The sequence below is a fragment of the Chelmon rostratus genome, chromosome 20 (genome assembly GCF_017976325.1).
Source record: "Chelmon rostratus isolate fCheRos1 chromosome 20, fCheRos1.pri, whole genome shotgun sequence".
Taxonomy (NCBI): domain Eukaryota; kingdom Metazoa; phylum Chordata; class Actinopteri; order Chaetodontiformes; family Chaetodontidae; genus Chelmon; species Chelmon rostratus.
The window spans coordinates 10474632-10497236 of record NC_055677.1 but is presented as its reverse complement, the minus strand read 5'-3'; the positions used below and the strand labels follow the sequence as shown (position 1 = coordinate 10497236).

The 22605-nt window shown below is 41.9% G+C and overlaps 2 protein-coding genes across 2 annotated transcripts; both read right to left on the bottom strand.

Moving 5' to 3' along the window:
* Positions 1-229: 229 nt before the first annotated feature.
* On the bottom strand, positions 230-12231 carry wasf3b (WASP family member 3b). The gene is made up of 9 exons (XM_041961598.1): positions 12148-12231; positions 6973-7129; positions 5050-5184; positions 4746-4899; positions 3768-3885; positions 3251-3432; positions 2798-3073; positions 2144-2457; positions 230-1123 (listed from the first exon to the last, which is right to left on the bottom strand). Exons 2-9 carry the CDS (start codon positions 7103-7105, stop codon positions 966-968), a joined length of 1470 nt encoding a protein of 489 aa, XP_041817532.1. The 5' UTR covers positions 7106-7129; positions 12148-12231; the 3' UTR covers positions 230-965.
* A 1216-nt stretch (positions 12232-13447) lies between these two features.
* On the bottom strand, positions 13448-21907 carry cdk8 (cyclin-dependent kinase 8). Its single transcript, XM_041961277.1, has 13 exons — positions 21483-21907; positions 19961-20036; positions 19391-19501; positions 18594-18734; positions 17851-17908; positions 17640-17771; positions 17380-17523; positions 16470-16539; positions 16198-16270; positions 15904-16001; positions 15607-15685; positions 15318-15476; positions 13448-14832 (listed from the first exon to the last, which is right to left on the bottom strand). The coding sequence occupies exons 1-13, from the start codon at positions 21608-21610 to the stop codon at positions 14707-14709; spliced, it is 1395 nt and encodes a 464-aa protein (XP_041817211.1). The 5' UTR covers positions 21611-21907; the 3' UTR covers positions 13448-14706.
* Positions 21908-22605: the final 698 nt, after the last annotated feature.

Below are 22605 nucleotides of genomic sequence, written 5' to 3'. Positions count from 1 at the left end.
CCCTTTTTCTTCTGTTTCCCTAGCAACCCCCATCTTAGCTGTACTGTTACCATGGAAACTGAAGTCTTAGAGCCAGGTATGTGTCGTTTCTATGACGACAATGGAAAAGTAAAGAGACGTGGCAGCCAAGCCATGATCTTTCATTCATCATTTTATTTTTCTCTGGGTCAAAGATTACAGAGCTCACACTAGCATATACATGACCCCCCCCCACCCACTCCCCCCAACACAGCAGTGATCGATTGCAGACGCAGATGGCTCAATCAATTCTCATATTTATGATCAATAAGACTTTTTACATATCACCCTCTCATCAATCTTTACCGCAGCATTTCAGTTGCTTTCCCCATTCGCTCCCTCAGCAGCCTGCATACATCATCATCGAGTGACGCTTCCACTGAGCTCGTCCATGACTTCTTCACTTAATTGTCATGTTAAAAACTCACCTCATGATCTATGGCAAGTGTTTCAGTAAAAACATTAAAAAAATGACAAGCACGTTGGTTAGCTCAAGAGGAAAGTTTCTAATTCTTCTAAGACTCTCAAGCTTCGACTATACATGAAATAAGCACCTTCACGGGGTGTCTATAGTGTTATAGAGAAGAGAAACAGCCACTGGGGTGTATTCACAATGCTTTGAAATATATATTTTAAACTGAATGTTAATGTTTCGGAGAGTGGTCAGCATTACAGTATATAACTAGTGTCTTTACAGTGTTTATGCATCTTGAATACACCCCCAGATTTCCAGTTTTGGACCATTCAGCTTATATCAACCTACAGCATGTGATTGTGTGTAGGTGTGGTGTGTATGTGTGTGTGTTTCCAGCAACAGTGTGTGACAACCTGTGGGTGCGGTACAGTGGGCATTCTTTCAAGTGAGTGTGAGATCAGCTGATTGTTTGTGTTATGTGTTACTGTGTGTGTATCTTCAGTGGTTAATATTTTCTTTTTTTGAAAGTATGTTAATCCGACCAATCGTTCTCCTCCAGCTCTGAGTCGTCCTCAGAGTCGGAGTATTCCACGGCGATGCGTCGCGACAGGATGGTGGCCACGTCGTTTCCGACTGGCTCCCTCTTAGCCTGCTGCTCCTGTTGCTCCTGCACCTTCTTCAGCTGGATGCCTATAGGAAAATATGTCGTGTTTTTAACAGACACAGTTAACACTGCACTTAAACTACAGTGTACAGTATCAAAAATTGCTTAATTTTACTGTTGTTTCCTTCATGACGGATTCATTTCTTGTTAAAATCACACTCTAAAAAATACTAAACACATATTCTAGCATTTTTGTTTAAATATTAAACATCATAATTGAAAGTATGTTGTAAATACCCTAAAGTTTCTTATTTAATTTCTAATACAACTAAGTAATGGATGTAAGTAAATTGAGGAGATGTCAGTGGGAGATTACAACTGACAGTTACTGAGAGTTTAACCATAGCATTTACTTAAAAATTGGTGGCTTACATACTTTTTTTAAAAATTTGTGTTTGACATATCAAAGATAATAAGAGGGCTGCAGTGATGGTGCCACATCCTTGAGGGTGTAAATAACAAAATTTATTATATAAAGAGATTTTGGACTTGGTGGATAAACATTAATCTTTAAATGTTTACTTGAGCCACTTAATTGCAGTGCTCAAAATCCAGGCCACTTCCTGACATATCTAAACAATTCCCAAAAAAATGTAGGTCACAAACCTTTGCTTATAGCCATTTCTTACTTGCGTTTTTCAGTTTTAGTGTATTTACAGTACAATGGATTTACAATTGCAATGCTTGAGATTTGTTAAAAATGTAAAGTTAGCTTTTACTTTTTAATTTTGATACTGTGCCTTTCACCCCCTGAGAAGTTTGTCATTCATTTCAGTCACTTTGGAGAGATGTGTGTTCACTTTGACATTAAAGGCTATTTTCTACTGATAAATGTCAAAAAAGACAAATTAAATCCCCTTTGATTCTATGTCATAAAACAATAAAATATTAAACTTTCCAGGCGGGTGAATTCTTTATCAGCACTAAATATGTTAGAGCTGTTTCATTATTATAATAAGTTGTTTATAAATTCATATTGTTAAAAAAAAGACATTATATTAAAATGACACGTGACAATGAGCACACACACACACTGCAGCTCTTACCCATACGTATAGCAGCCAGCAGATCACTGCGGGCATCGTTGACCACTGTGGCCTCAGCGGGTGCAGAGGAGGGCATCTTGTGGGTTGTGATGTGGGAGGCACCAGCTGGAAGGGGAGGAGGTGGAGGACCGGGGGGAGGTGGGGCTGCATGGGCTCCAGATACAGGTGGTGGAGGCGGAGCGTAGCCACCAGCGCCGGCCATTGGCCCAGGAGGCATCGGACCTCCAGGAGGTGAGGCGAAGGCAGTTTGGGCAGAAGGGATGAGAGGGGCTGGAGGTGGGGGAGGGGGACCAGTGTTGGCATAGCCATCCAAACTGCAAGACAGAGCAAATGATAGAGAATGAGTAGAGAGTTAAGACACATTACAGCAGTCTGTACTCACGTTTGCTGCGAGGACAGATGTCAGGGATTGAGAGTAAGGCATGGAGGCACCGAACCACTAGGTGGCAGCATTAGCTCAAAGTTATTGTGAGTGGATTCAAGCACAAGTGTTAGTGGACATAAACTTGTCAGAAAATTGGGCCACTTCTGCAGCAAAAGCTGAAAGAATGCAGCAAACAAGCATAGAATATAAATCTGAATTAATAGGACAGTTTGAAATACAACTTTAAGAGCATGTGAAAAGTGTGTATTCCATCCACTCTGTATTTTTACCTGTAGTCCATTGGTGGAAGGGACATGGAGCCACCGTTCATAGACTCACTGGGTGGAGGAGGCAGTGGGACTTGGTGGTGGTGAGAGCGGCCCAGAGTCCCACCCTGATATGCCATCATAGTCCTGCCTCTACTATCATGCTCGCCTCCTCCACGAGGGCCGTGTCCGGCAGCCATCTGAGCAGCCAGGACGCTGGGTGGTGGGCCGGAGTAGGTGTGGGCATGGCCAGCATGGTTCATGGAATTGGGGTAGTGGTGCTGATCAGCACCGTGACCCCTGATTCAGACAGCAGGAAGAAGGAAGAAATGAAAATGGAGGGTGAAATGGAGAATGAAATCTAAATGTAGAAATAATACTACAAAGTTCCTCAACTTGTGAATTTTTTCTTACTGGGCTGAAATAATAATAACATAAAATGTTTCCTGGAAGAATCAGGAAAATTAAGCGACCTACCTGTTCTCTGGTGACATTGAGCCCTCAGAGGAGGCCCCTCTGTCTCGGTGTATGGTGTGTCGATGGTCTGGCCTCAGCTCTTTATCCAGAGCCATCATGTTCCACTCCTGCCGACGGTTCCTCGCCTTTCTGACCTTCTTCACCTCCCTCTGTAATGTCCCATCCACACAACGCCTCTGCTCCTGAGAGAGAGGAAGAGAGCATTTATCCAATTTTGTTAAAATAAAACTATTATCGACCACTTTAAGTTTGTGGCCCTTCATTGTGTGATTTTCTATGGACAAGTATAGAGTTAGTACCCATAAGAAGTAACATATTTCGTGCGATATGTGTGGTACTAAAAATGTTGACAAGAACATCATAACAACATTTGTTTACTAAGTCTACTAATTCTGAAAATGTGGGAAGGAAAAGTAAACTACTTGCAGGGAAGGAAAATGTCAAGATTTGATTTAATTAAAACGGAATGGTATATTAAACCATGATCAGTTAGGTCCTAGTGGACAGACTACTGTACCTTCTGCTTCCTCTTCTCTTTCCTCTTATCCTCTGTGTCCTGCAGCATCTTCTCCTTCCACAAGTCAAAGAAGTAGGAGGGATCAGTGTAGAATTTTAGTGCTTCCTTGTGGTCATCCCTATAGAACCAGACACCAAGAGGGTTAAACAGGTGTACAAATGTCTTTGTATAGAAACCTGCATGTAGTAGAGTCCATTCATTGTCTTTGTGTAGTCAGGTAGAGAAAAGGATAGTATTTTTTGGCTCAGTGTATATCTGTGGGGAGACTAAGTTAACTATAAATCATGTGAAGCTATGAATATTGCAAAAGTGGATGAACAAGGTTGAACTTGTGCTGCATTTTTATCACAGAAACAGCATAACTGGAAATGACAGGATGAAAGACTGAAAAGGCAGAGAGACAGAAAGACTGGAGAAAGAGGGAGAAAAGTGTGCAATGTAGTCAGGGTTAGGAGCTGGATTCCCACCGGAGCCAGCCATGCTAAATATGTAATGCACTCAAAGTACTGGAAAGCGCACTGGATGAAAGCAGCTACCAAATAGCAGTAGGAAATAGTACCAAATGTGCTGTTTCACTGTGAATGTAGGTCAGAAAAGAGGCAAAATCACATCAAGAACAGTAGATGACTAGAAGTATTACTGTCAAAGTTAAAAAGTAGAACACATGGTTTAAATTTGAAACTTAAGCCATTTGATAGATCTGATCAATAGTTTTTGTCTTTGACATCGTAAAACTGCACTGTGTAAAAACACATGCTTTGTTTCACACACAGACAACCTGCAGCAATGAATGACTAGTATTCAAGATTGTATTATAATTTCACTGTTCAATTATTTTGTCCATGCACTTGAAAAAGTGACTTTTTAAAAGTTGGGACACTAAGTAAAATACTATACTATGAAATATGGTTGTTATTATGCTTCAGCAGCATGCTGGAGGTCTGAGGCTTGGTGAGTGTGTGCATTAACAACACGGACCGGTAAATTGAGAGGATGCTGAGCGGTGGAGGCTTGTCACTCAGATTGTACATCTCTCGGACAGGATTGGGCACGCTGCTCTTGGACACCACCTGCTGGTCCTGAGTGGTGGAGCTCTTGAAGGCTTTCCTCATGTTGATGTCTTGTAGGGAAACTGAGAATATAAAAGGAGGAAGAGAGGACAAATGGGTGGTCAAATGATTGCTCTACTGGAGGGGGGAGGAGGCAAGAAAGGAAGAAACAAATAAACAATGGACAGTGAGTGATGACACTTTTCCCCTCAGGCATCTAAGGTCTGACCCACCTTCTTCTACAGTGGAGTCCAGCTGTGTGACCTTGACGGCCAGCCGGTCAATGCGGTCCTGGAGAGAGTTGGCACGCAGATAGAAGGTGTTGGCCTCGTTGAACAGCTCGCCAAAAATGTCCTCCGCATGTTTACCTGGAAAAGAAAAACAAAAAAGAGAGAGAGAGATGAGAAATTTGAGAGAAAGAAGGAGTCTTGTAATCATTATCTGGAGCCAAGTAAATCCCCACAGAGACTGAAGTCCAATCAATACAACGGTAATGTGACACAATGTGAAGTCTAGAGAGTCTGTGCGGGAAATGGCATCTCATAGAGCTCTATATAGCAACATTCCTCATTAATAAATGAATCTGCAATGACTACAGAAATCCTCATGCACATAGGCCTAGGTTAACATCTTCAGACTGGATCACAGTAGTTTTTGACATTTGGATGGATGATAAACATTTGGTTCTAACCCAAATTCACACCTGTGCTTTTAGCCCTTTTTTTGGGTAATAGTCCTGAAAAGAAGCATTGATCTGAAATGGGGTTTGGTAAAAGCCAAGGAAGCACCCCAAAGTAAAAGGCAGAAATGTGACATGACTGCTAGCTCAGAGTTAATGGAGTTATAAACTGTAGCCCTTGGGGGTCTTAGCCCTCGGCTAATGTGTGTAAAAGCCTTTTTACTACAACAGTGCTAAACTGAGCAGTACTGAAAGAAAGGATATGCTAAAAAATTCCTCCCCTGGATGTCAACAGGTTATAAACTAGCCAGAGTAGTTTCAGCACTGCTCTAATAATATTGTTTAATTATAGATCACTGTGGAAAAAGGTGGTGTGACAAACCCACACAAACACATGTTAAGGGCTATTTGTATCCCTCCTGCTGACAGGATGGGCTGCAGGAAAAATATGTAGAGGAAGGAAGAATCACAGATCCGGCATGCTGAGCCCAGTCAACTCTGACCTCTCCTGAGGATTCTTACAGTCCACTTAAACACATGCATGTGCACACAGACATGCACAGTGTATATAGTCTGTAGACACAGCACTCCAGGCCTGTGTGGGCATTTATATATAGCCGCCACAGCTGCTGTTGAAAAGCCCACTCCCAACGCAGGAACTTGACACAATACAAGACAGAGAATGGACATGACTAGGTCAAAAAGTGGAGGGTTAACAGCAAAAAGGACTGGTTTTTAATCTATGCTGTTAAATTCTTAACAATGCTGTTAAATTCTTAACAAATCTTGTGTGAGAGAGGGAAATGGGTGCAGCTGAAGATAAATGGATGAAGGGTAACTGCCAGATGACAACCCATAATACACTGTTAATGGATTAAGAAAGAAGGACATGGGAATGCAAGATGGATGGGAAGATAGATGCCCTTGATGCTGTAATAACTCTGTCTAGTACATTTACAGTGAGCATAACAATCAATATAAAACAGTTCTGCACATGAATACAGTTAACACATACCCATTCAGTCACGCATACAAAAACACACTGAAACAAACACACACGCACACAGTCTATCTACACACAGCTGTCCACATAAGTTCATTTTTGCAGAGCTTTCTAAAAGGATTACATTTCAACCCTCCATGTTCCATCGCGAGCCGCTCTAAGTCTGCTGCTAGCCCAGTGACCCCAGGCCATGTAACCATGACAACCCCAAATCAATCACAGCTTCGGGATTAATGATGAAAGCATGTGATCTTGTCCTGCCACAAAGAGGCTACACATAGAGCAGACAGTCATCATACTGAAGCTTGTGAGGTTATTGCCTGAGGATGCTGTAGTTTCTGTTTTTGGCGTTACAGGAAAGCCTTGATTTGTGTTTTTTCTTCTTCTTCTAAATCTCAGGCTTTTAGCAGCAGTTTTTTTCTTTCAAATGCTACATTGTGTGCATGTGTTTGTCTATGTGAGTGTGTGTCTTACTCAAGCTGCTGAGCTGACGGATGATGGCAGAGAGCGTGTTGTTCATCACACACTCCAGCTCGCTGCCGATGCCCTCGGGGAGCTCCCCTCGGCAGAGGTGACGGGGCTCGATGTTCCTCTTCACCAGCGGCATAGCGAGGCCTCACACCGACAAAGACTGCAGGGAAACAGGCACACACTGTTTTAAGACACTAGTACCCTGCTTAGAGAGACTGTCTGTGATAGAGAATCCAGCAGACCACCAGGCCATGGACACACACCACACATCTGCCATAGAGCAGGGAGAAACACTTGACAATATGTGACAGAGATTGGGATGATAAGAGGGTAGATATGGTTAAAATTCAGCATTTTTCAAACTTTGAAGACGTTGAACAAACCCTGTCAGTTCATCTGATGATTTTCTCATTTAACTGATTAATCATGTGTTCTATAAAATGTCAGAAAATGGTCAAGACTTTCAGGAGGCCAATTTTACTTATTTAAATTACTTGTTTAATATAAAAAACAGTCCAAAATTCGAAGATAGTCAATATTCTATCATAGAAGACTAGAAACCCAGCAAACATTCACATTTTGGAATCTTGGAACTAGAGAGTTTTTGGCATTTTTGCTTAAAAATGAACAATTACTTAAATAGTCTATTTAAATAGATTTTTTGTTGCTCTATTAATTGACTTATCAGAGCAGCCCTAGTTTAAATGCCATATTTTCCTTGTCTTAAAGGCATGAAGTTAAATTATCACATTTTCTAAAAAATGTTTGACAAGCTGCTTGATCATCACATTCATATCAAGGGTTTTATCTGAGAAACCGTGATTGTGGCTGATTCGAAGGTACTGAGGCAAAAGTTAAAGACTGATTTTTCAGTATCACCCAGCTCTACAATCAGTAGTGATGATAGTGAAAGTTAAGTAAAAGTCAAATGACCCTACAATATGTTTCTTCCCTGTTTCAGGTCATGTCCTTATAATTTCTAGGAGCACCATTTCTGTGAACGTAGTTTCTGTAGCTGTTGTATTAAGAGACAACCTTTTATTTTGATGGGTTTTCTGTTTCAGTCCACCCTCCGTATATAGTATGTTATATGTAAAAACAAAGAAAGCATGGGTGAGCCCGTTGCCAGAGAACTGACAGCGATGACCAACAGTGTCCCAAAGCCAGAAGACTTGTGGCAACCAGCAGAGAGATTAAAGCATTAGGGATGGGAAGATACAGGGTGCCAGCTAATCCCAGGCCGGCTTGTCACTGGCCCAGCTGGAATCCTGACACAAACAGAGATTCATGGATATGGTCAGACAAACACCACGAACATGAAAAACCATGAACACACCAAAGTCAAAGAGGAATTTTCAGAAATTAATGCACAGTAGCGGAACAAGAGAAACACCTGAAGTTCACAAAGACACCTACACCTTTACCAATTTCTTCTGTGTTAGACACCCTTGACCCTCCTTTAGCAACTCTGAACTGGACTGTCTAAATAAAACCCTTATTGACTTTGACCAAACACTCCAAACTCTCTGTAGTTCAAAGGACTACAGACAATTACACAAAGCAGGAGAAATCCCAGGGTGCTCCAGAGCAGCCATCTTATCGGGGCTTCTTCCTGCTTCCTGTTTTTGCAGTCTCAGCCTGGTTCCTGCTTCCTGTGTCACATTTCTCCTTCCCGTCCAAATGCTTGGCCAGAACAATACTATGGCTCAAGAAGCAACCAGGAGGATGGACATGGAAACGGATGGAAATATGTACACGTCCTTTTCAAAACCATTGCACACAATGTTTAGATTTGTCAATCAAATGATTCGCTCTAAATTGCACTTCCAGAGTGTATACTACGAAGCTACTCCAAAAAAAATCACTTCAGAGAAAAGCAGGTTGGAGAGACACAGGCGCTCTGGCAGTGTGACAGAAGGCTAATAATAGCTGACGGGCACCAGAAATACAATTCTGGACCTAGCAGATATTCATTTATGACAAGAAAGTTCATTTAATGAGAAATAAGTTTTAAAAATATTTTTAATCCATCACCACTACAATATATAGGCCTGTCTTTTGTCTTTTAGTTTTTGACTGAATAATTATCTCACAAGAGGCCAAACAGAAGGGTTACATCTTCAACACAATAAATCACCACCAAAGCAAGTAGCAGTGCTGTGCTACCAGTGCCTCAGCAGAGACCTCCTGTAATCACAGATCGTTTCATTACAGCCGTCCAAGACAGAAAAGAGATGCTTCTGTTCACTGAGGCCAATTCCCATCCAGCCGAGTCCTCATCTGGCCTTGTTTTCTCAGCTAGCGACCCCCTGCGAACCCCAACAGCCTCACGCCAATTACAGAAAACAAAGGGTTAAATTACACCATCATGTGCTCCCACAAAACCCACTGAATACAGTCAATACGGTCCAGTTTGGAAGATTTAGCCATCTGCATAAACATTTTGGAAAGGCTGTGCTTCTTGTAGGATAGGATAGGATGGGAAGGAGGTGATGCAAATGAGAAGATTGCATGTTTTTGCTTTTACTGTCTGGCTGGCATGACAATCACATCAATGAGGCGAAATAATGAGCAACTGGGGGCAAGCAGGAGGAGGGACGGGCCTTGTCTGCTTGTGAGAAATGAGGGGAAAGTAGAGGCAAGGAGGGTGCAAGAGAGAGGGAGAGACCCCAAGTAGGAAAAGACAGAAAAGAGACAGTGAATGAGACAGTGTGTGAGAAAGAGAGAAAAGGGTGAGTGCAACACTAAGAGGTGGGCAAAGTATGTGTGTCTGTTTATGTGTTTGTGTGTGTGTGAGAGAGGGAGAAAGTGGGTATTGGGTGGGGGGAAGGGTAGGAACAGGGACCTCGGGGAAGCCACTGAAAGGTTCCCAGGACAATAGAGCTCCGTTCACACGGCAACAGCGCTGGCTCTCCCATGCATTCTCCCCCTCCTCCTCCTCCTCCTCCTCCTCTTCGACCTTCTTTAAGGCCCCCTGTACTCTTGCAATGAAAGCGTAGCAAGCGAGCGCTCTGCCTCCTTCATCCTCCACTCACTTTGGGGAGAAAGACAGGGGCAAGAAAGGGAGCGTAAAGTCTGACCATAAGCCCATCTCACCCACAACACCATAGAGGAACACATTAGCTTATGCTTTCAAACATGGATGCTCACTCTCATGCTTGGTGTCTCTCGCTCTTCCTTTTTGTCATGTGTTTGGATGCTTAATTTATTACACCCCACCATGCATACTTAGGCATTCAGGCATACAAACACGCACAAACACACCAGGTAGCCTCTCAAATGTCCCATTAGCAGCATGTAAACAGACGCATCAGCAGCAGAAATGCCTTTGATCCTCAGAGGGGTGGCATTCAGAGTAAAGACGCACTTCCCCTTTGACTCTGCCAGATGCCCACATCTTGCACCAACACACAGAGAGTGAAGAGGCCTTTACTACAGATGTGAGAACTCCATTAAGACCTAAAAGGGGAGTCATTACCAATTTATGAGCCGAGTACAGCTTTGTGTGTTGCAGGCTGTTTTGCTTGTTCTGATGTTATGAATAATGCAGTCTGGATTACGTCAGGTCACACTGCCCTAAATATGACGTAAAAAAATTCTGCTGTGACACTGTGCCTGTCCAAGAATGTTGAAATATTACTCAGGGGCACACGTGGTGAAAGATTCATGGTGCTGTGCCTGTGAAGGGCTAGAACTAGAACTAGAGTAAAAGTAGCCTATACTGAATAGTGAATCCTAACTGGGTACAGAGTCGACCATGGAGCTTGACAATTACTTAAATCTTCTTTTTTGTGGCCAAAAAGAGAGAATATCTGTTAGATCTGGGTGATAATTCAATATTGTTTATTGACTTTTAGCATAATCATAATCTGATTATATAAATGTATAAACTCTAACTATAAACTAACAAAATGTAAGGCTGAAGAAGAATTTGGCTGATTGTTTTGAACATCAATTTAATTATCTTATGTAATTTTGTACTTTTACCATACCATACCATTGTGATGTACAGTATATGTATAGATATCTGAAACTATTCAATGGCTTCAACCATACCACCCAGCCTTAATCTTCTGAGTAAATCTGCAGGATTACATTTACTCAAATGCCTGACTTTTTAATGCAAACATAACCCCAAATTGTCATAATCCTAATACAGTGGGCTAAACATCTGATTCCTTTGGTACCTCATCAATTAATTGAATTGATTCAAAATTCATCACTCAAGTAATGAAAACAGCATATGTGGTTTTCAGTTTGACCATTGCAAATATTGTTTGCATTTCCTCTTCAACATAAACTGAAAATTTAAAGTTTTTAAGATGGTAATCAGATTAAGTGAGCAATATTAACTAAGGATTTGCATTTGATTTGTGTTAATTTTGCTATATTAAATCACTCAATAATTAATTAATGTAAAACGTGGTCAATTCGGTGATTCATAGTGAACAGTTGCAGCCCAGATATGAATATAAGGTACATTATCATTATAATATTAACGTCTATAACGAAGTTGCCACTATTCAAATTTCATTATTCAATACTTAATTTGAATTTTCATCTAATATGTTATCACATGAAGAGTTCTTACATGTGTAGTATATTAATGCTTCATGCCTTAAAATTCCCAATTTCTCCACACACACACAACACTCCCTTTCTCTCTTCCCCAGAGGCTGATACACGCACGGACACGCACATTCACGGAACACACAGACGCATACACACAAGCATAAACTAATGGCAACCGCGATCAATCACTGTTCCGCACCGTCGCTTCCCGTTACTGATGGACTGACCCACATCTGTTCGTCTACCTCGGTTCCCGTGAATTTCTGCCAGCTTTAATCTTAATTTTAACCAGCCGTTTTCTGCCTAGGTGTCTAATAAACTGATTAACGCGCCGGTGTACAACCATCATCAGTTATCTGTTCAAAGTTACCCAGCAGCGGGAAAAATAGAACATTTTTTGAGGCGGGTTTCGGCTACGGAGAGTCCGTTTATTATCCTCAACTGGGGGTCCGTTCCAACTGACCACTTGGTTAGCTAGCTAATGTCCAGTGGTCGAGTTCTTAGTTGGACAAATAAGACGACAGTCAACAGAAATAGCCCCACACGTTTCACCATTAAGACAAAAGGTGTTATTAGTCGTTGTAAAAAGTATCATAAGACCCTCACCAGCACTTGGAATATTAGAAGAATTCAGCCCGTCCGCATGTCCCGTTAGATACTCCTATTAGCTCTTCCATCCTGTGTCCCCAGCCCGTCTGGCCACTCGGGGGAAAAAAATCCTTTGAGGACGGTGACACGCCCACTGACCTCACCCACCAATCAAATCTCCAAGCAGTGGCTTTAACACATGATTAGCGTCGACATAAACCAATGGCATCGTCCTAACAGAACAAGTGACAGGGAGACTCCCCAGCTCGAAAGCAGTGTTGCGAATGGAGGAGGCGGGGCTACTGTTGGGCGTTGCTGAAGAGCTTAAGGTTTTGGGCTTTTTTTTTCAACGGAACTGGGACCCATTGCTTGTCAAAATTTGTGGGCTTTGACTTCATCTTACGGCCTTTGGGGATTTTGTAGACACAAAGACATAGATAAGTAACAAATATTAGCAGAAAATGGTGAGCTAGAGAGGTTTTTAGGGCGTTAGTAACATGCTCAGGCAGTGATGCTGGGAAGGAGCTGGGATAGTATTGTATAACAGACTGAAATAGATGGATCAGCATCCTGCAGGAAGAGGTTCAATGAGAGGACTTGCTATACTTAGATCTGAGCTTTACTCTCCCAGGTGTGTTCACAGACAAAAACAGTCTCAAGGAGATGACAGACATCAAAGCAGGGAAAGAGAGCAAAGAATAGTCTCTGGACCGTAAACTGGGTTTAGTCCATTAGAAAAGGAAAGGGAGTTTCATTATTGAAAATGCAGTTCTATTCCTGAACAAGACAGGGAACCATGGCCTGCATTCGTTATACAGCTGTCAGTTTAACATATATAATTGATTTAGCCATGAATACCAAAGCGCACATGTATGTGACTCATAAAGTGTAGCAGTTCAGACAGAAAAGGTACTCGTGGACTTAAGTCAATGGACAGCTTTTTGTTCCAAGTGTGAGGTTCTGTGCATGGGAGAGAAACACTGTAGATTTTAATAATGCCATATGTTCTCTGGTTACAGATTCTCAAAGGTAACAATCTGCTGCTTTGAATATTTTCAGGTTTTGGACACCAGCTTGTATTGTGGGGACTTGTACTATTTTTTCATTATTTTCCGACGTTTCATAGACAATATAATGAATTAACTAATCAAGAACATAATTATCAGATTAGAGCTGCAACTAATTATCTTTATTGCCAATTAATCTGTTGATTAGTTTCTTGATAAATCAGTTTTCTGCTCAACAAAAAATAACCAATAACAATTATCAAAAAAGCTGATTAATTTCAACAACTAATTGATAAATCATTGAAGCTCTATGTCAGAAAATCAATAATAAAAATAAAATTATAAAATTTGTTGCAGCCTTACTTCATATATTTCTTTAAGTGAACAATGAGCTGAAAGTCTGCCATCTTAAACAGCATATTAAATGGTCCTTACAAGTCATGGGCAGTGAGGGGTCTAAAAATGTGAAAATCAACCTTGTTGTGAGCTTTCTGTAATGCTGGATGTTGTCAGATGCACAAAGACTGCTGCCATTTCTTGCAGCAATTTTTACATGCATTTCCTGCCAAAAGGTGAATACAATGCTGCTTAGGCTTGCACCACTCATCAGCTGCTTGCACATAATTCCAGCAATATCAATGTTTCCACTTTTATTGTCAGGATACTTGCTTCATGTAAAATATTTCAATACAATACAGTACAATGCATGTTCCATCTGCCATCCTCCATGCGATTGGTTGGTTTTGTCATCATGTTGTAAGGCTTGCCCACAGCATTCAGCAGCAGAGTGCTTGCCATGAAAACAAAACCATGAAAACAGATTAAATTATAAACTACTAAAATCTTTTTTTTTCATCTTTTTTTTGTCCTTTCTTAAAACCCTCAATGCCACAGCTGTGGGGGCTCCACATCCTCCCAGCATGCTTCACAGCAGCTCAGTTCAGTCCTTAGCTGAGGCCCTCACAGGGCAACACACACAAAATAAACAAACAGACAGACGGACAGACAGGAGGACAGTCGGACAGGGAATCTGTCACCGCTGGCAGTCACATAGCAGCTTTCAGTCTCATCCAAACTTCAACAGGAAGAGGGTGGGGCACAGGAGGTGTGGAGACAGGTGGAGAAGAAGAGGGCAGAAGATGACACAACAGATTAACATGTGTCCTCCCAAACCGAGCCATCTTCTTTTGGCTGGTTTGATCACGTCTGAGTAACAAAAACAGGTTGGATTCCGCCATAGTATCCACCACTCTCATCCTCCTGCATTGTGTTTCATCCATCAGGTGTTCTATAGCGGTGTTTCTAATACTGGGGTTATGGTATGTCATCTTTAAGTTTACACTGTTGCCATTCTGACCTAACAGACTGCTGCAGACAAAGTGCCCTCTGTGGGGTGGGACAGGGTGGGTGAGGTGGGGCAGGGCTGGTGGGGTTCTGGGTTTGTTGCCTTGGACATCCCCACATCCCTCAGTACATTCGTTCAGGTGGGCATGGTGAGGGCTATGTATGCGTGTATATGTATAAGTATGTATGTGTGTGTGTGTGTGTGTGTGTCTGTGGGAGGGGTGTCTCAGTAGCGGTGGGTCTGGTGGGAGTACTGGGGCGGCTGTTGGGAGGTAGAGGAATATCCCATGCTGCTTTGGGGCAGTGATGTGCTTGGTCCTGGGTTCTGGTAGGCAGCATGTGGATTGGAGCGCTGCACGGAGGAAGAAAAAAAGAAAATATTCATTAAACCCTCATTAATTACAATCTTTGGGCAAAACTTTGCTTTCACTTTTTATGTCAGAGCCCTCTTGGTTTTACAGGTTAATTGAGCAGTTGTGGCATTAGGCACAGACATGCCAAGCTAATACGATAGAGAAAGACAGGAGCAAGCTGTTCTAAAGGTGCATAAAATGAAAATCGAACAAAGCCTGATCGGCTGATTGAATGCATACTGGAAGGCCAACATCCTGTATTTTAGGTGGTAGTAGCACACCATTACACTTGATGTCAGCTGTGTAATCACATAGACAAGATCCTAATCTTGTTACTTATAAAGAAATAATGCAACAAGGCCATGTGGTGATGTTATAAATTAACCAATTGTCAGAGAGCTTTACAGAAGTTACAGCGCTCCATAAAGAGACAGATAGAGAGAGAGACAGAGATAGAGAAAGACACAGAGAGTGAGAGACCTACCTGGTAGTCTGAGGTCATGATGAGGCCACCTGAGGTAGTGGTGGGCGGGACAACTCGCACCTTCTTCAGAGGCGGGCCCTGGGCGTGGCTGTTGTCAGGGTTGCCAGTGTGCCCGGCCCCGTTTGTGTGGTTGTTTCCCTGTTGCTGCTGCTGGTTCTTCTAATGGTTTAAAAAAAATGCTCAGCCCTATTGTGCATTTGCTATCTCTGTGCAATGTTTCCCTTCACCTCTGTATATATATTCATGCTAGATGACTGCAGAAACAGTATGTGGCACATGGATTTCTTACTTTGTCTGCCTTGTCCTCTGGCTCCTCTTCTGTCAAGAACTCCCTCTTGGGGTAGGGAATCTGGCAGCCTGCAAACACACTGAAGAAAAAAAAAAAAATGCCAAGAGGCTTGTCAACGTAAAAAATTTATTCCCATGGCTCGGAGTTAATTATCTATGGGACTCGTTCAGCGTGGTAGATGTCTCTAGGTCATGTGACTGAAGGAGCAGCACAAGATAGATAAACTGCAAACAGTATGTATGTGTGTGTGTGTGTGTGCGTTCGTGTGTGTGTGTGCGTGTGTGTGTTGTGACTCACTCAGAGGTAGGCAAGGGCTCCTCCAAAAAGTAAGGGTCCTGCATGGCCTGCTCAGATGTGATTCTACGGATGGGGTCCATGGTCAGCAGCTTCTGCAGCTTTAATGAATTGCAGACAATGTTAACAAGAAACCATTAATAGATGGGGCATAATGACAAAGCATGCTTCATTTGTCATGGAGAACCAAACTATGGCTGCACGGTTGTCATGGATTTGCCATCATAATAGTACTATAATGCCACAACTTATGCAAATTACATGGAAATGCATGATTACAGAGGCACTGTAACTCACCAAGTGGAATGCTTTGCTGTCTGGTTTGACTTTATGTTTTTCCATGTACTTTATAAGGCTGCAGTTTGTGTATCTGTGATAGAGAAGGAACAAATATATATCAATAGCATGCCTTCAGCGCAATTACCCCACATAAGAAATTACAGTAAAGTAAGAAAAAGTTGAATACAACACTCAAAAACATCTTTCTGCCAGCAGACAGAGCCCTTTGCTTTGCTCTAACTTTGTTTCTGATCTGAGAAAACTGGGACAGCAGTGCTCTGCAGACTCACGTGTTCCTCCTAAAGTCTTTCATCAGCGTGGAGTGTTCTGGCATCTTTTTGATGTCCTCCCAGTCTTTATCTGTCAGTTGAGGGAAAGACAGGATTACACCACGTCACACCCTCCCCTCCCTTCAAGAACAGATTATTTAGGTTGTAGGGTCTGGATTACAATTTTTTAAGCACAAATGCTCATGAGTTCCTCCACAATAACTCCTTTTTACAACAAGAGAATATTGAGCTTTGGTTTTAACTTACAGGTTAAGGTCTAGGCATTTATTCATACATATTTATATATATACATATATATGAAATTTGACTTGCTAATCATCAATTATCTATACGCTTTTCAATATAAACCTCTATGTCTTAAACTGCCAAACATTTCAAAAGGATACTAAAATTTTTCCCTGAAGCAAAATTTGTGTGGCTTGATAGGCCTGCAGAATCAAAACAAAATCTACCACACAGACTGGTGAGTTACACAACTAGAGCAGCAGAGATGGTAGAAGGAAAAAAGATCAGAAGCAGCTTAAGTGAACTGGAAAATATAGGCCCAAATGTAGCCCTGCAAGTAAAAGTTTCTATGTTTGTGACTTGGCTTCATCTATCGTGTCAGTTGATGTTCTGAGCCCACAGATCACATTACCGCCTAAAGAAAAAGGAGCAAGAAAAGACCAACAAAATCATCTTCCTCTGCTAGGAACAGAAAGTATTTATCCTTAAATTTTTCCATTGAAAAGGCAACATAGCAGCTGTGACACATTCATACATGTGCACTGTTAGGAAAATCAGAAATACGTACTTCCCTTTTAAAACTAATACGTCCCCTTTTTGAAACAAGTCAGGTATAACATTAACAAATCTATCACTCTAAAATGGAGCATTTTTCCCACAAAGTCTGGCAGCACTGGACTCTCACCAGCAGGGAAGCCCATGACATTAAAGATGCGGTCCAGTTGGTCATGGTGGTAAGGGTTACTGGTCTTGATGTCCTCCTGGCGACAGTGGAATATGGGCTCAGACGTCAGCAGCTCCGCGAAGATGCAGCCAATCGCCCAGATGTCTGAAAGAAAAGCAGAGCATGCAACTAACTAACTGAAGCACTTGAGTCAGTAGACCTGGCTGCACATGTTCATGCATGGGAAGCTGCTCAGACTGATGGTGTTGCACAATTCTCACCGATGGCTTTGGTGTAGTGCCGAGCCCCAAGCAGTAGTTCAGGTGCTCTGTACCAGAAGGTGACCACCACTGGGTCGAGATCGGCTAAAGGCTTCAGCGGTGAATTGAAGAGACGGGCAAACCCCATGTCCGCTGCAGGATAGACGTTATAATCAGTAGAGTAATAGAAAACTTAAACAATAAATGAGTAAAAAGAAGACAGTATACATACCAATCTTTACTCTACCCCTTTCTGGCCCTTCCCCCATCACTAAAATGTTAGCTGGTTTCTGAGGAGGGGACAAGAGACATAGCAACAAATGCAAACGTGTTTCCACAATTCAAATACTTAAAAAAATGTCAAAAATAAACTGAGATTGGTTCAGATTAGTATGGCCCAGTTATTAAACTACAGTCATGAATATGGTGTGTACTCAAAACTTTGTTGCTGCCCTCTAGTGGAGAAATAAACCCACTGCACCCCACAAAGGAGATTTGACCATTTCCATCTGATTTTGTCAGCTTGTGGCTATTAAAAGCAGTCGATTTGGCTGTTAAAATTTGTAAAAACAACTAGACTAACTAAGCTTTAGTTTACAGAACCAACTGCAACAGCAGAAAGCTTGTGAGATTCATTCTGATCACATTCAATACAACTTGTTTAAAATAAACTTTCATGAAATGAACTTTCACCAAAACAACTAGAACACATAAAACTGCAGAACAAGCGAACAAGGTCAACTCGAACATGGTCACAAATCATCTATCTACACACAGAAAACATGTAAAATAAAGTAGTTATGAGCCATTACTAAACACATGCAGATTGACGCAGCTTCACATGCCTTTGACTGATTCTTTGCCCAATCAATCTTACGATCTCTCATCAACTGTTGCCTTGTTTTCCCTTCTACCTAAATATTTTCTCCCTACCCCTCCTCCACTCTCTTCCCTTTCCCTCCCCAATCCTCTTACAAGGTCTCTGTGGAGGACCCAGTTGGCGTGGAGGTAATGGATGCCATCCAGGATCTGGTAGAGCAGAGACTTGACCATTCCTCTAGGCAGCTGAAGTGGCTTCTTGTTTGCCTTGGATGCTCTGTGGAACTTAATAATGTGCTACAGAAAGACAAGATAATAGTAATTGTGGTGTGTGTGCACATGATGACAGAAATCCATCATTTTGTCCAATTTTCTACATTCAGAAATGCAAGTTTAAGCTACTGGCAAGATGAGTAAGGCTGATGATTGTGGCATGTGTTTCCACTTCCATGGGAGGGGAATGTGAGTGTTGCAGCTTTGTGGCAGAAAATGGCATTTAAACTCAGTTCTGATGCCAACTGTAATGCTGCAGAGGTTTGACGACCAAATGTTGAATATTCTTGGTGTATGTGCATGTTTTAATGAGACCTCACAATGCATAATTAACACTGTTCTCAGTCTCCATCACAAATGGCTGTTGAGGAATGTGTGTATATGCAACAGCACTACGAGTAATTCTGCACTTGTGAATGTCTGTGCTTTTGTCCCTCATTAAAAAAAATTGTAAACTATGGTAAACTAAGAGTACTGCTTTGAAGTACTCACATAAATAGGAAGGAATGTGATGTATGTGAATGTGTGTTGGTCGAAACTAAAATTACTAGAAATTAATTATACAGAAAATATCCACATGCATTCCAACTCATACTGACATATTCAGACTGCTATGTTTGTGATAAGCCATGCCATGCAGCTCCAGTGTGTGTGTGTGTGCGTGTGTGCGTGCATTTTACCCAGAGATCATGTTCGGCGTAGTCAAAGAGCAGCCATACTTTACGGTCTGCATGTGACAGGAAAACCTTCTGTAGTGAGATGACATTGGGGTGCTTCAGCTCCCGCAGCAGCTGCAACATACAAACCCAATGAGAGGAGCGACCACATATCCTCATGGCAGAAATTATGAATGACAAATAGCCAACTTATACTAATAAATGCACGTGTTAATTGCAAAAGGTGAGGAATTTATAGAGCCAATTACCATAAATAATATAAATCTTGGTGGACACAATTTCGCCTGTGCAACTGAATGCAAAACCATAAAAAGATGTGCAACAACACATTTTTTAAGTATATGATGTTTGACTTTTTTTTAAAGGCATAATTTATATTAATGAAATTGTCTCTACCATCTGTATGCATTACATTAATGTCTAATGTCTAACTTGTCTTCTCTTAGTTGTATGCCTGTTGCTTTACAAAAGCTACTTTGTGAAGGTGGTTTGGACATTACATAAACCACCTTGGAATGGCATGAGGGTGTCTGAGACCAAACAAAGGGACGGAGTAAGCCAAGTAGTTCTTACTGCAATCTCTCTGCAGGCTGACATGGAGATGCCAGTGCCTTCAATCTGCTTGAGGGCGTAGTCCTTATCATCCTTCCTACAAACAGAGAGAGGCAGAGCAACTTCAACACCAGGCCAGACTGCAAGCCCCCTGAGAGCTGTCTGCACAGAAACATAAAGAGGGGCACTTGGCAGCTGGCACAGGGACTCTGAGAAGAGGCCGAGTTGCATTACCTCCAGATTTGTGTAATCAAGCTCACCTCTGAGGCTCAACACAATAGAGGGGGAGAGGAAACAGGCCCTGTCTGGCAGCTGGCGAGGGACAAACAGAGCACTGGGACTGGCTCTCACTTGAATGAATTGGGTACAGCCCCTCCCTCCCCTTGGCCTAAATCATCTCATAAACCCATGCTTTGTGCCTCCTCAGGCCTCCTCCAACTGCTGCAGCACAAATTAGCTCATAGAGTCTCATAAACAGCAGCCTCCTAAAGTGAACACAAACATCTTTAAACACTTTAGGGCTCCTTTGTGTGGTTCCGGCTGCCAGTATGTCCGGACTGTGATAATGGGCCTTGTATGGAGAAGATGCCTTCAACTCTGGTTTGCATTAGAAACAGTAGGAAAAGGGAAATAAATAAGCGGTTCAGAAATGAAGGCGGGTGGTGCCGTGGTGTCCTCAGGGTTTTAGGTGCTGATCATGAACCACAGTCTCTACAGTTCAGGTGCAGCCAGGAACTTTTGTTGCATGTCATTTCCCATCTTTCCCTCCCCTTATTTCATTCAATCTCTGCAATATTTACTAAAGGGTAAAGAAATGCCTAAAAAGTACTTACAAGAAGAGAAAGAATGTGGACAAAAAAAGAGCATGAAAGCACCAAACATGATTATACATAATATAATATTCTCAAATAAATGATCTTTTAGTAGAAAAACAGTTTTAGCTTCACCAAAGTATCAGAACATGAAGGATGAAAACCAGCTCTTGTTTGCTAGACTCCTCCACAAAATAATAGTTTTTAACCATTTCACACAAAACCTTGAGAGTGATGGCAAAAAAAAAAAAAAAAAAAAGCTGGTGTACAGATCTTTACCTTGAGATCCTTCACAAGTGCTTGCACATGCACCTGCTGCATCCTGCATTAACCAGATCACATACAAAGGCTTTTAATCAAACTAAATAAAATAACGCCTTACTGTCGAGCAACAACACAGACCTAAATTGATGCCAGGGATGTTTTAACAAAAACAACAACACAGGTAAAGCAAAGCACAGTCACAAAGGTAAGCCAAATGTCAGTGCTTTTGAACACGTCACTAAACTCCATCAGCGTCCTGACAGTGCAGGTAATTTCAATCCACTGCCCTTCACGTCGATCTTTCATTTCTGTACGTAAATCTCTAACGACATGTCTCCTTCAGCCGTAGCACACGCTTCCAGGCTTGATGAGGGGAAAATGGGAGAAGTGATTAAAATGTATCTGGGAGAGGGAGGACGGCTGGCGAAGGGTTCACTGGCTAGAGGCCTTGCTGGTCATCAACTCACCCATCTTTTCTCTTCGCCTTGTATACATGACCGTAGGTGCCTCTTCCCACTTTGCATCCTTCGTACTCAAACAGGTCCTCGACACGCTCTCTTTCGCCGGTCAGCTTCACTTTAAAATCATAGTCCATTTTCACCACGGTTTGGGATATGTGTACCCGCTCCTTCCTTTTTAAAGCGTCGCTTGGGAGGCAACTAAGCTACTCCAACGAGCTCGGTTTGGTAATTCGGCGAGTTGCCTTCCCCAGCGTGGCCCTTTCTTCCTTCAGCCAAGCTTCCACATCGAGTTTTCGGGTCAGATTGTCTGTACCGGAGGGGATGCGCCGTGCTCGGAGACAGTCCAGGTGGAAAACGAGCCCGAAATGTATTCCTTTCTCTTGTTGCTGCGTTTCTCCCAGCCGGTATCTGCTCCAAAGAGACGCACTTCACTCGGCAACGACGGCGTATTCGCGCACGGCACTGTCGTAAAATGTCGCGAAGACAGCCCTGCAGCAGAGAAAGAGCTAAAGAAAATGGGTAGACAGATTGCACCACGTGGGAATTCACTCGTAAAAAAATTGTGCTCACGTCTATGTTCACTCAATCATAACAATTGTATGATGGAAAAAACATAATTCTTTTGCCAACATATTGCATATTTCAATGTTATAATACAGGCGCATCTGTATTGTACTTTTTTATCATTTGTCTACCTCAGTAGCAGAATATATTAATCCTTTTGCCATGAATTACAGGGAATAAGAAGATCATATTTTTTTCCTCTTAACAAAATAATTACATTATTCCTAAAGGTATGATTCTATATAGAAATACTGCTTATCAGAAAATGCAAGTTTACTTGCACATTTTCAGCACAGAGGTAGTTCAAAGTCCATGAAAGGGCAAAGAAATGCACTATATCAACATTTAAATCAAAATGCAGGAGGAAGTATGACTAATTTTTAATAGAATAAAATGGAATTAGAAGAATTACAGCTACAGTGCGGTAATAAGTAGCCAAATAGGAGTGCAGAAGAGAAATTCATTAAAACAAAGGTTGAAGAAAACAGCAGTTTTTAATTTAGATTTGAAAACTGCTAAAGCTGGAGCTCTGGAAGTGACAAATCACCACAAAATATGATAGAGA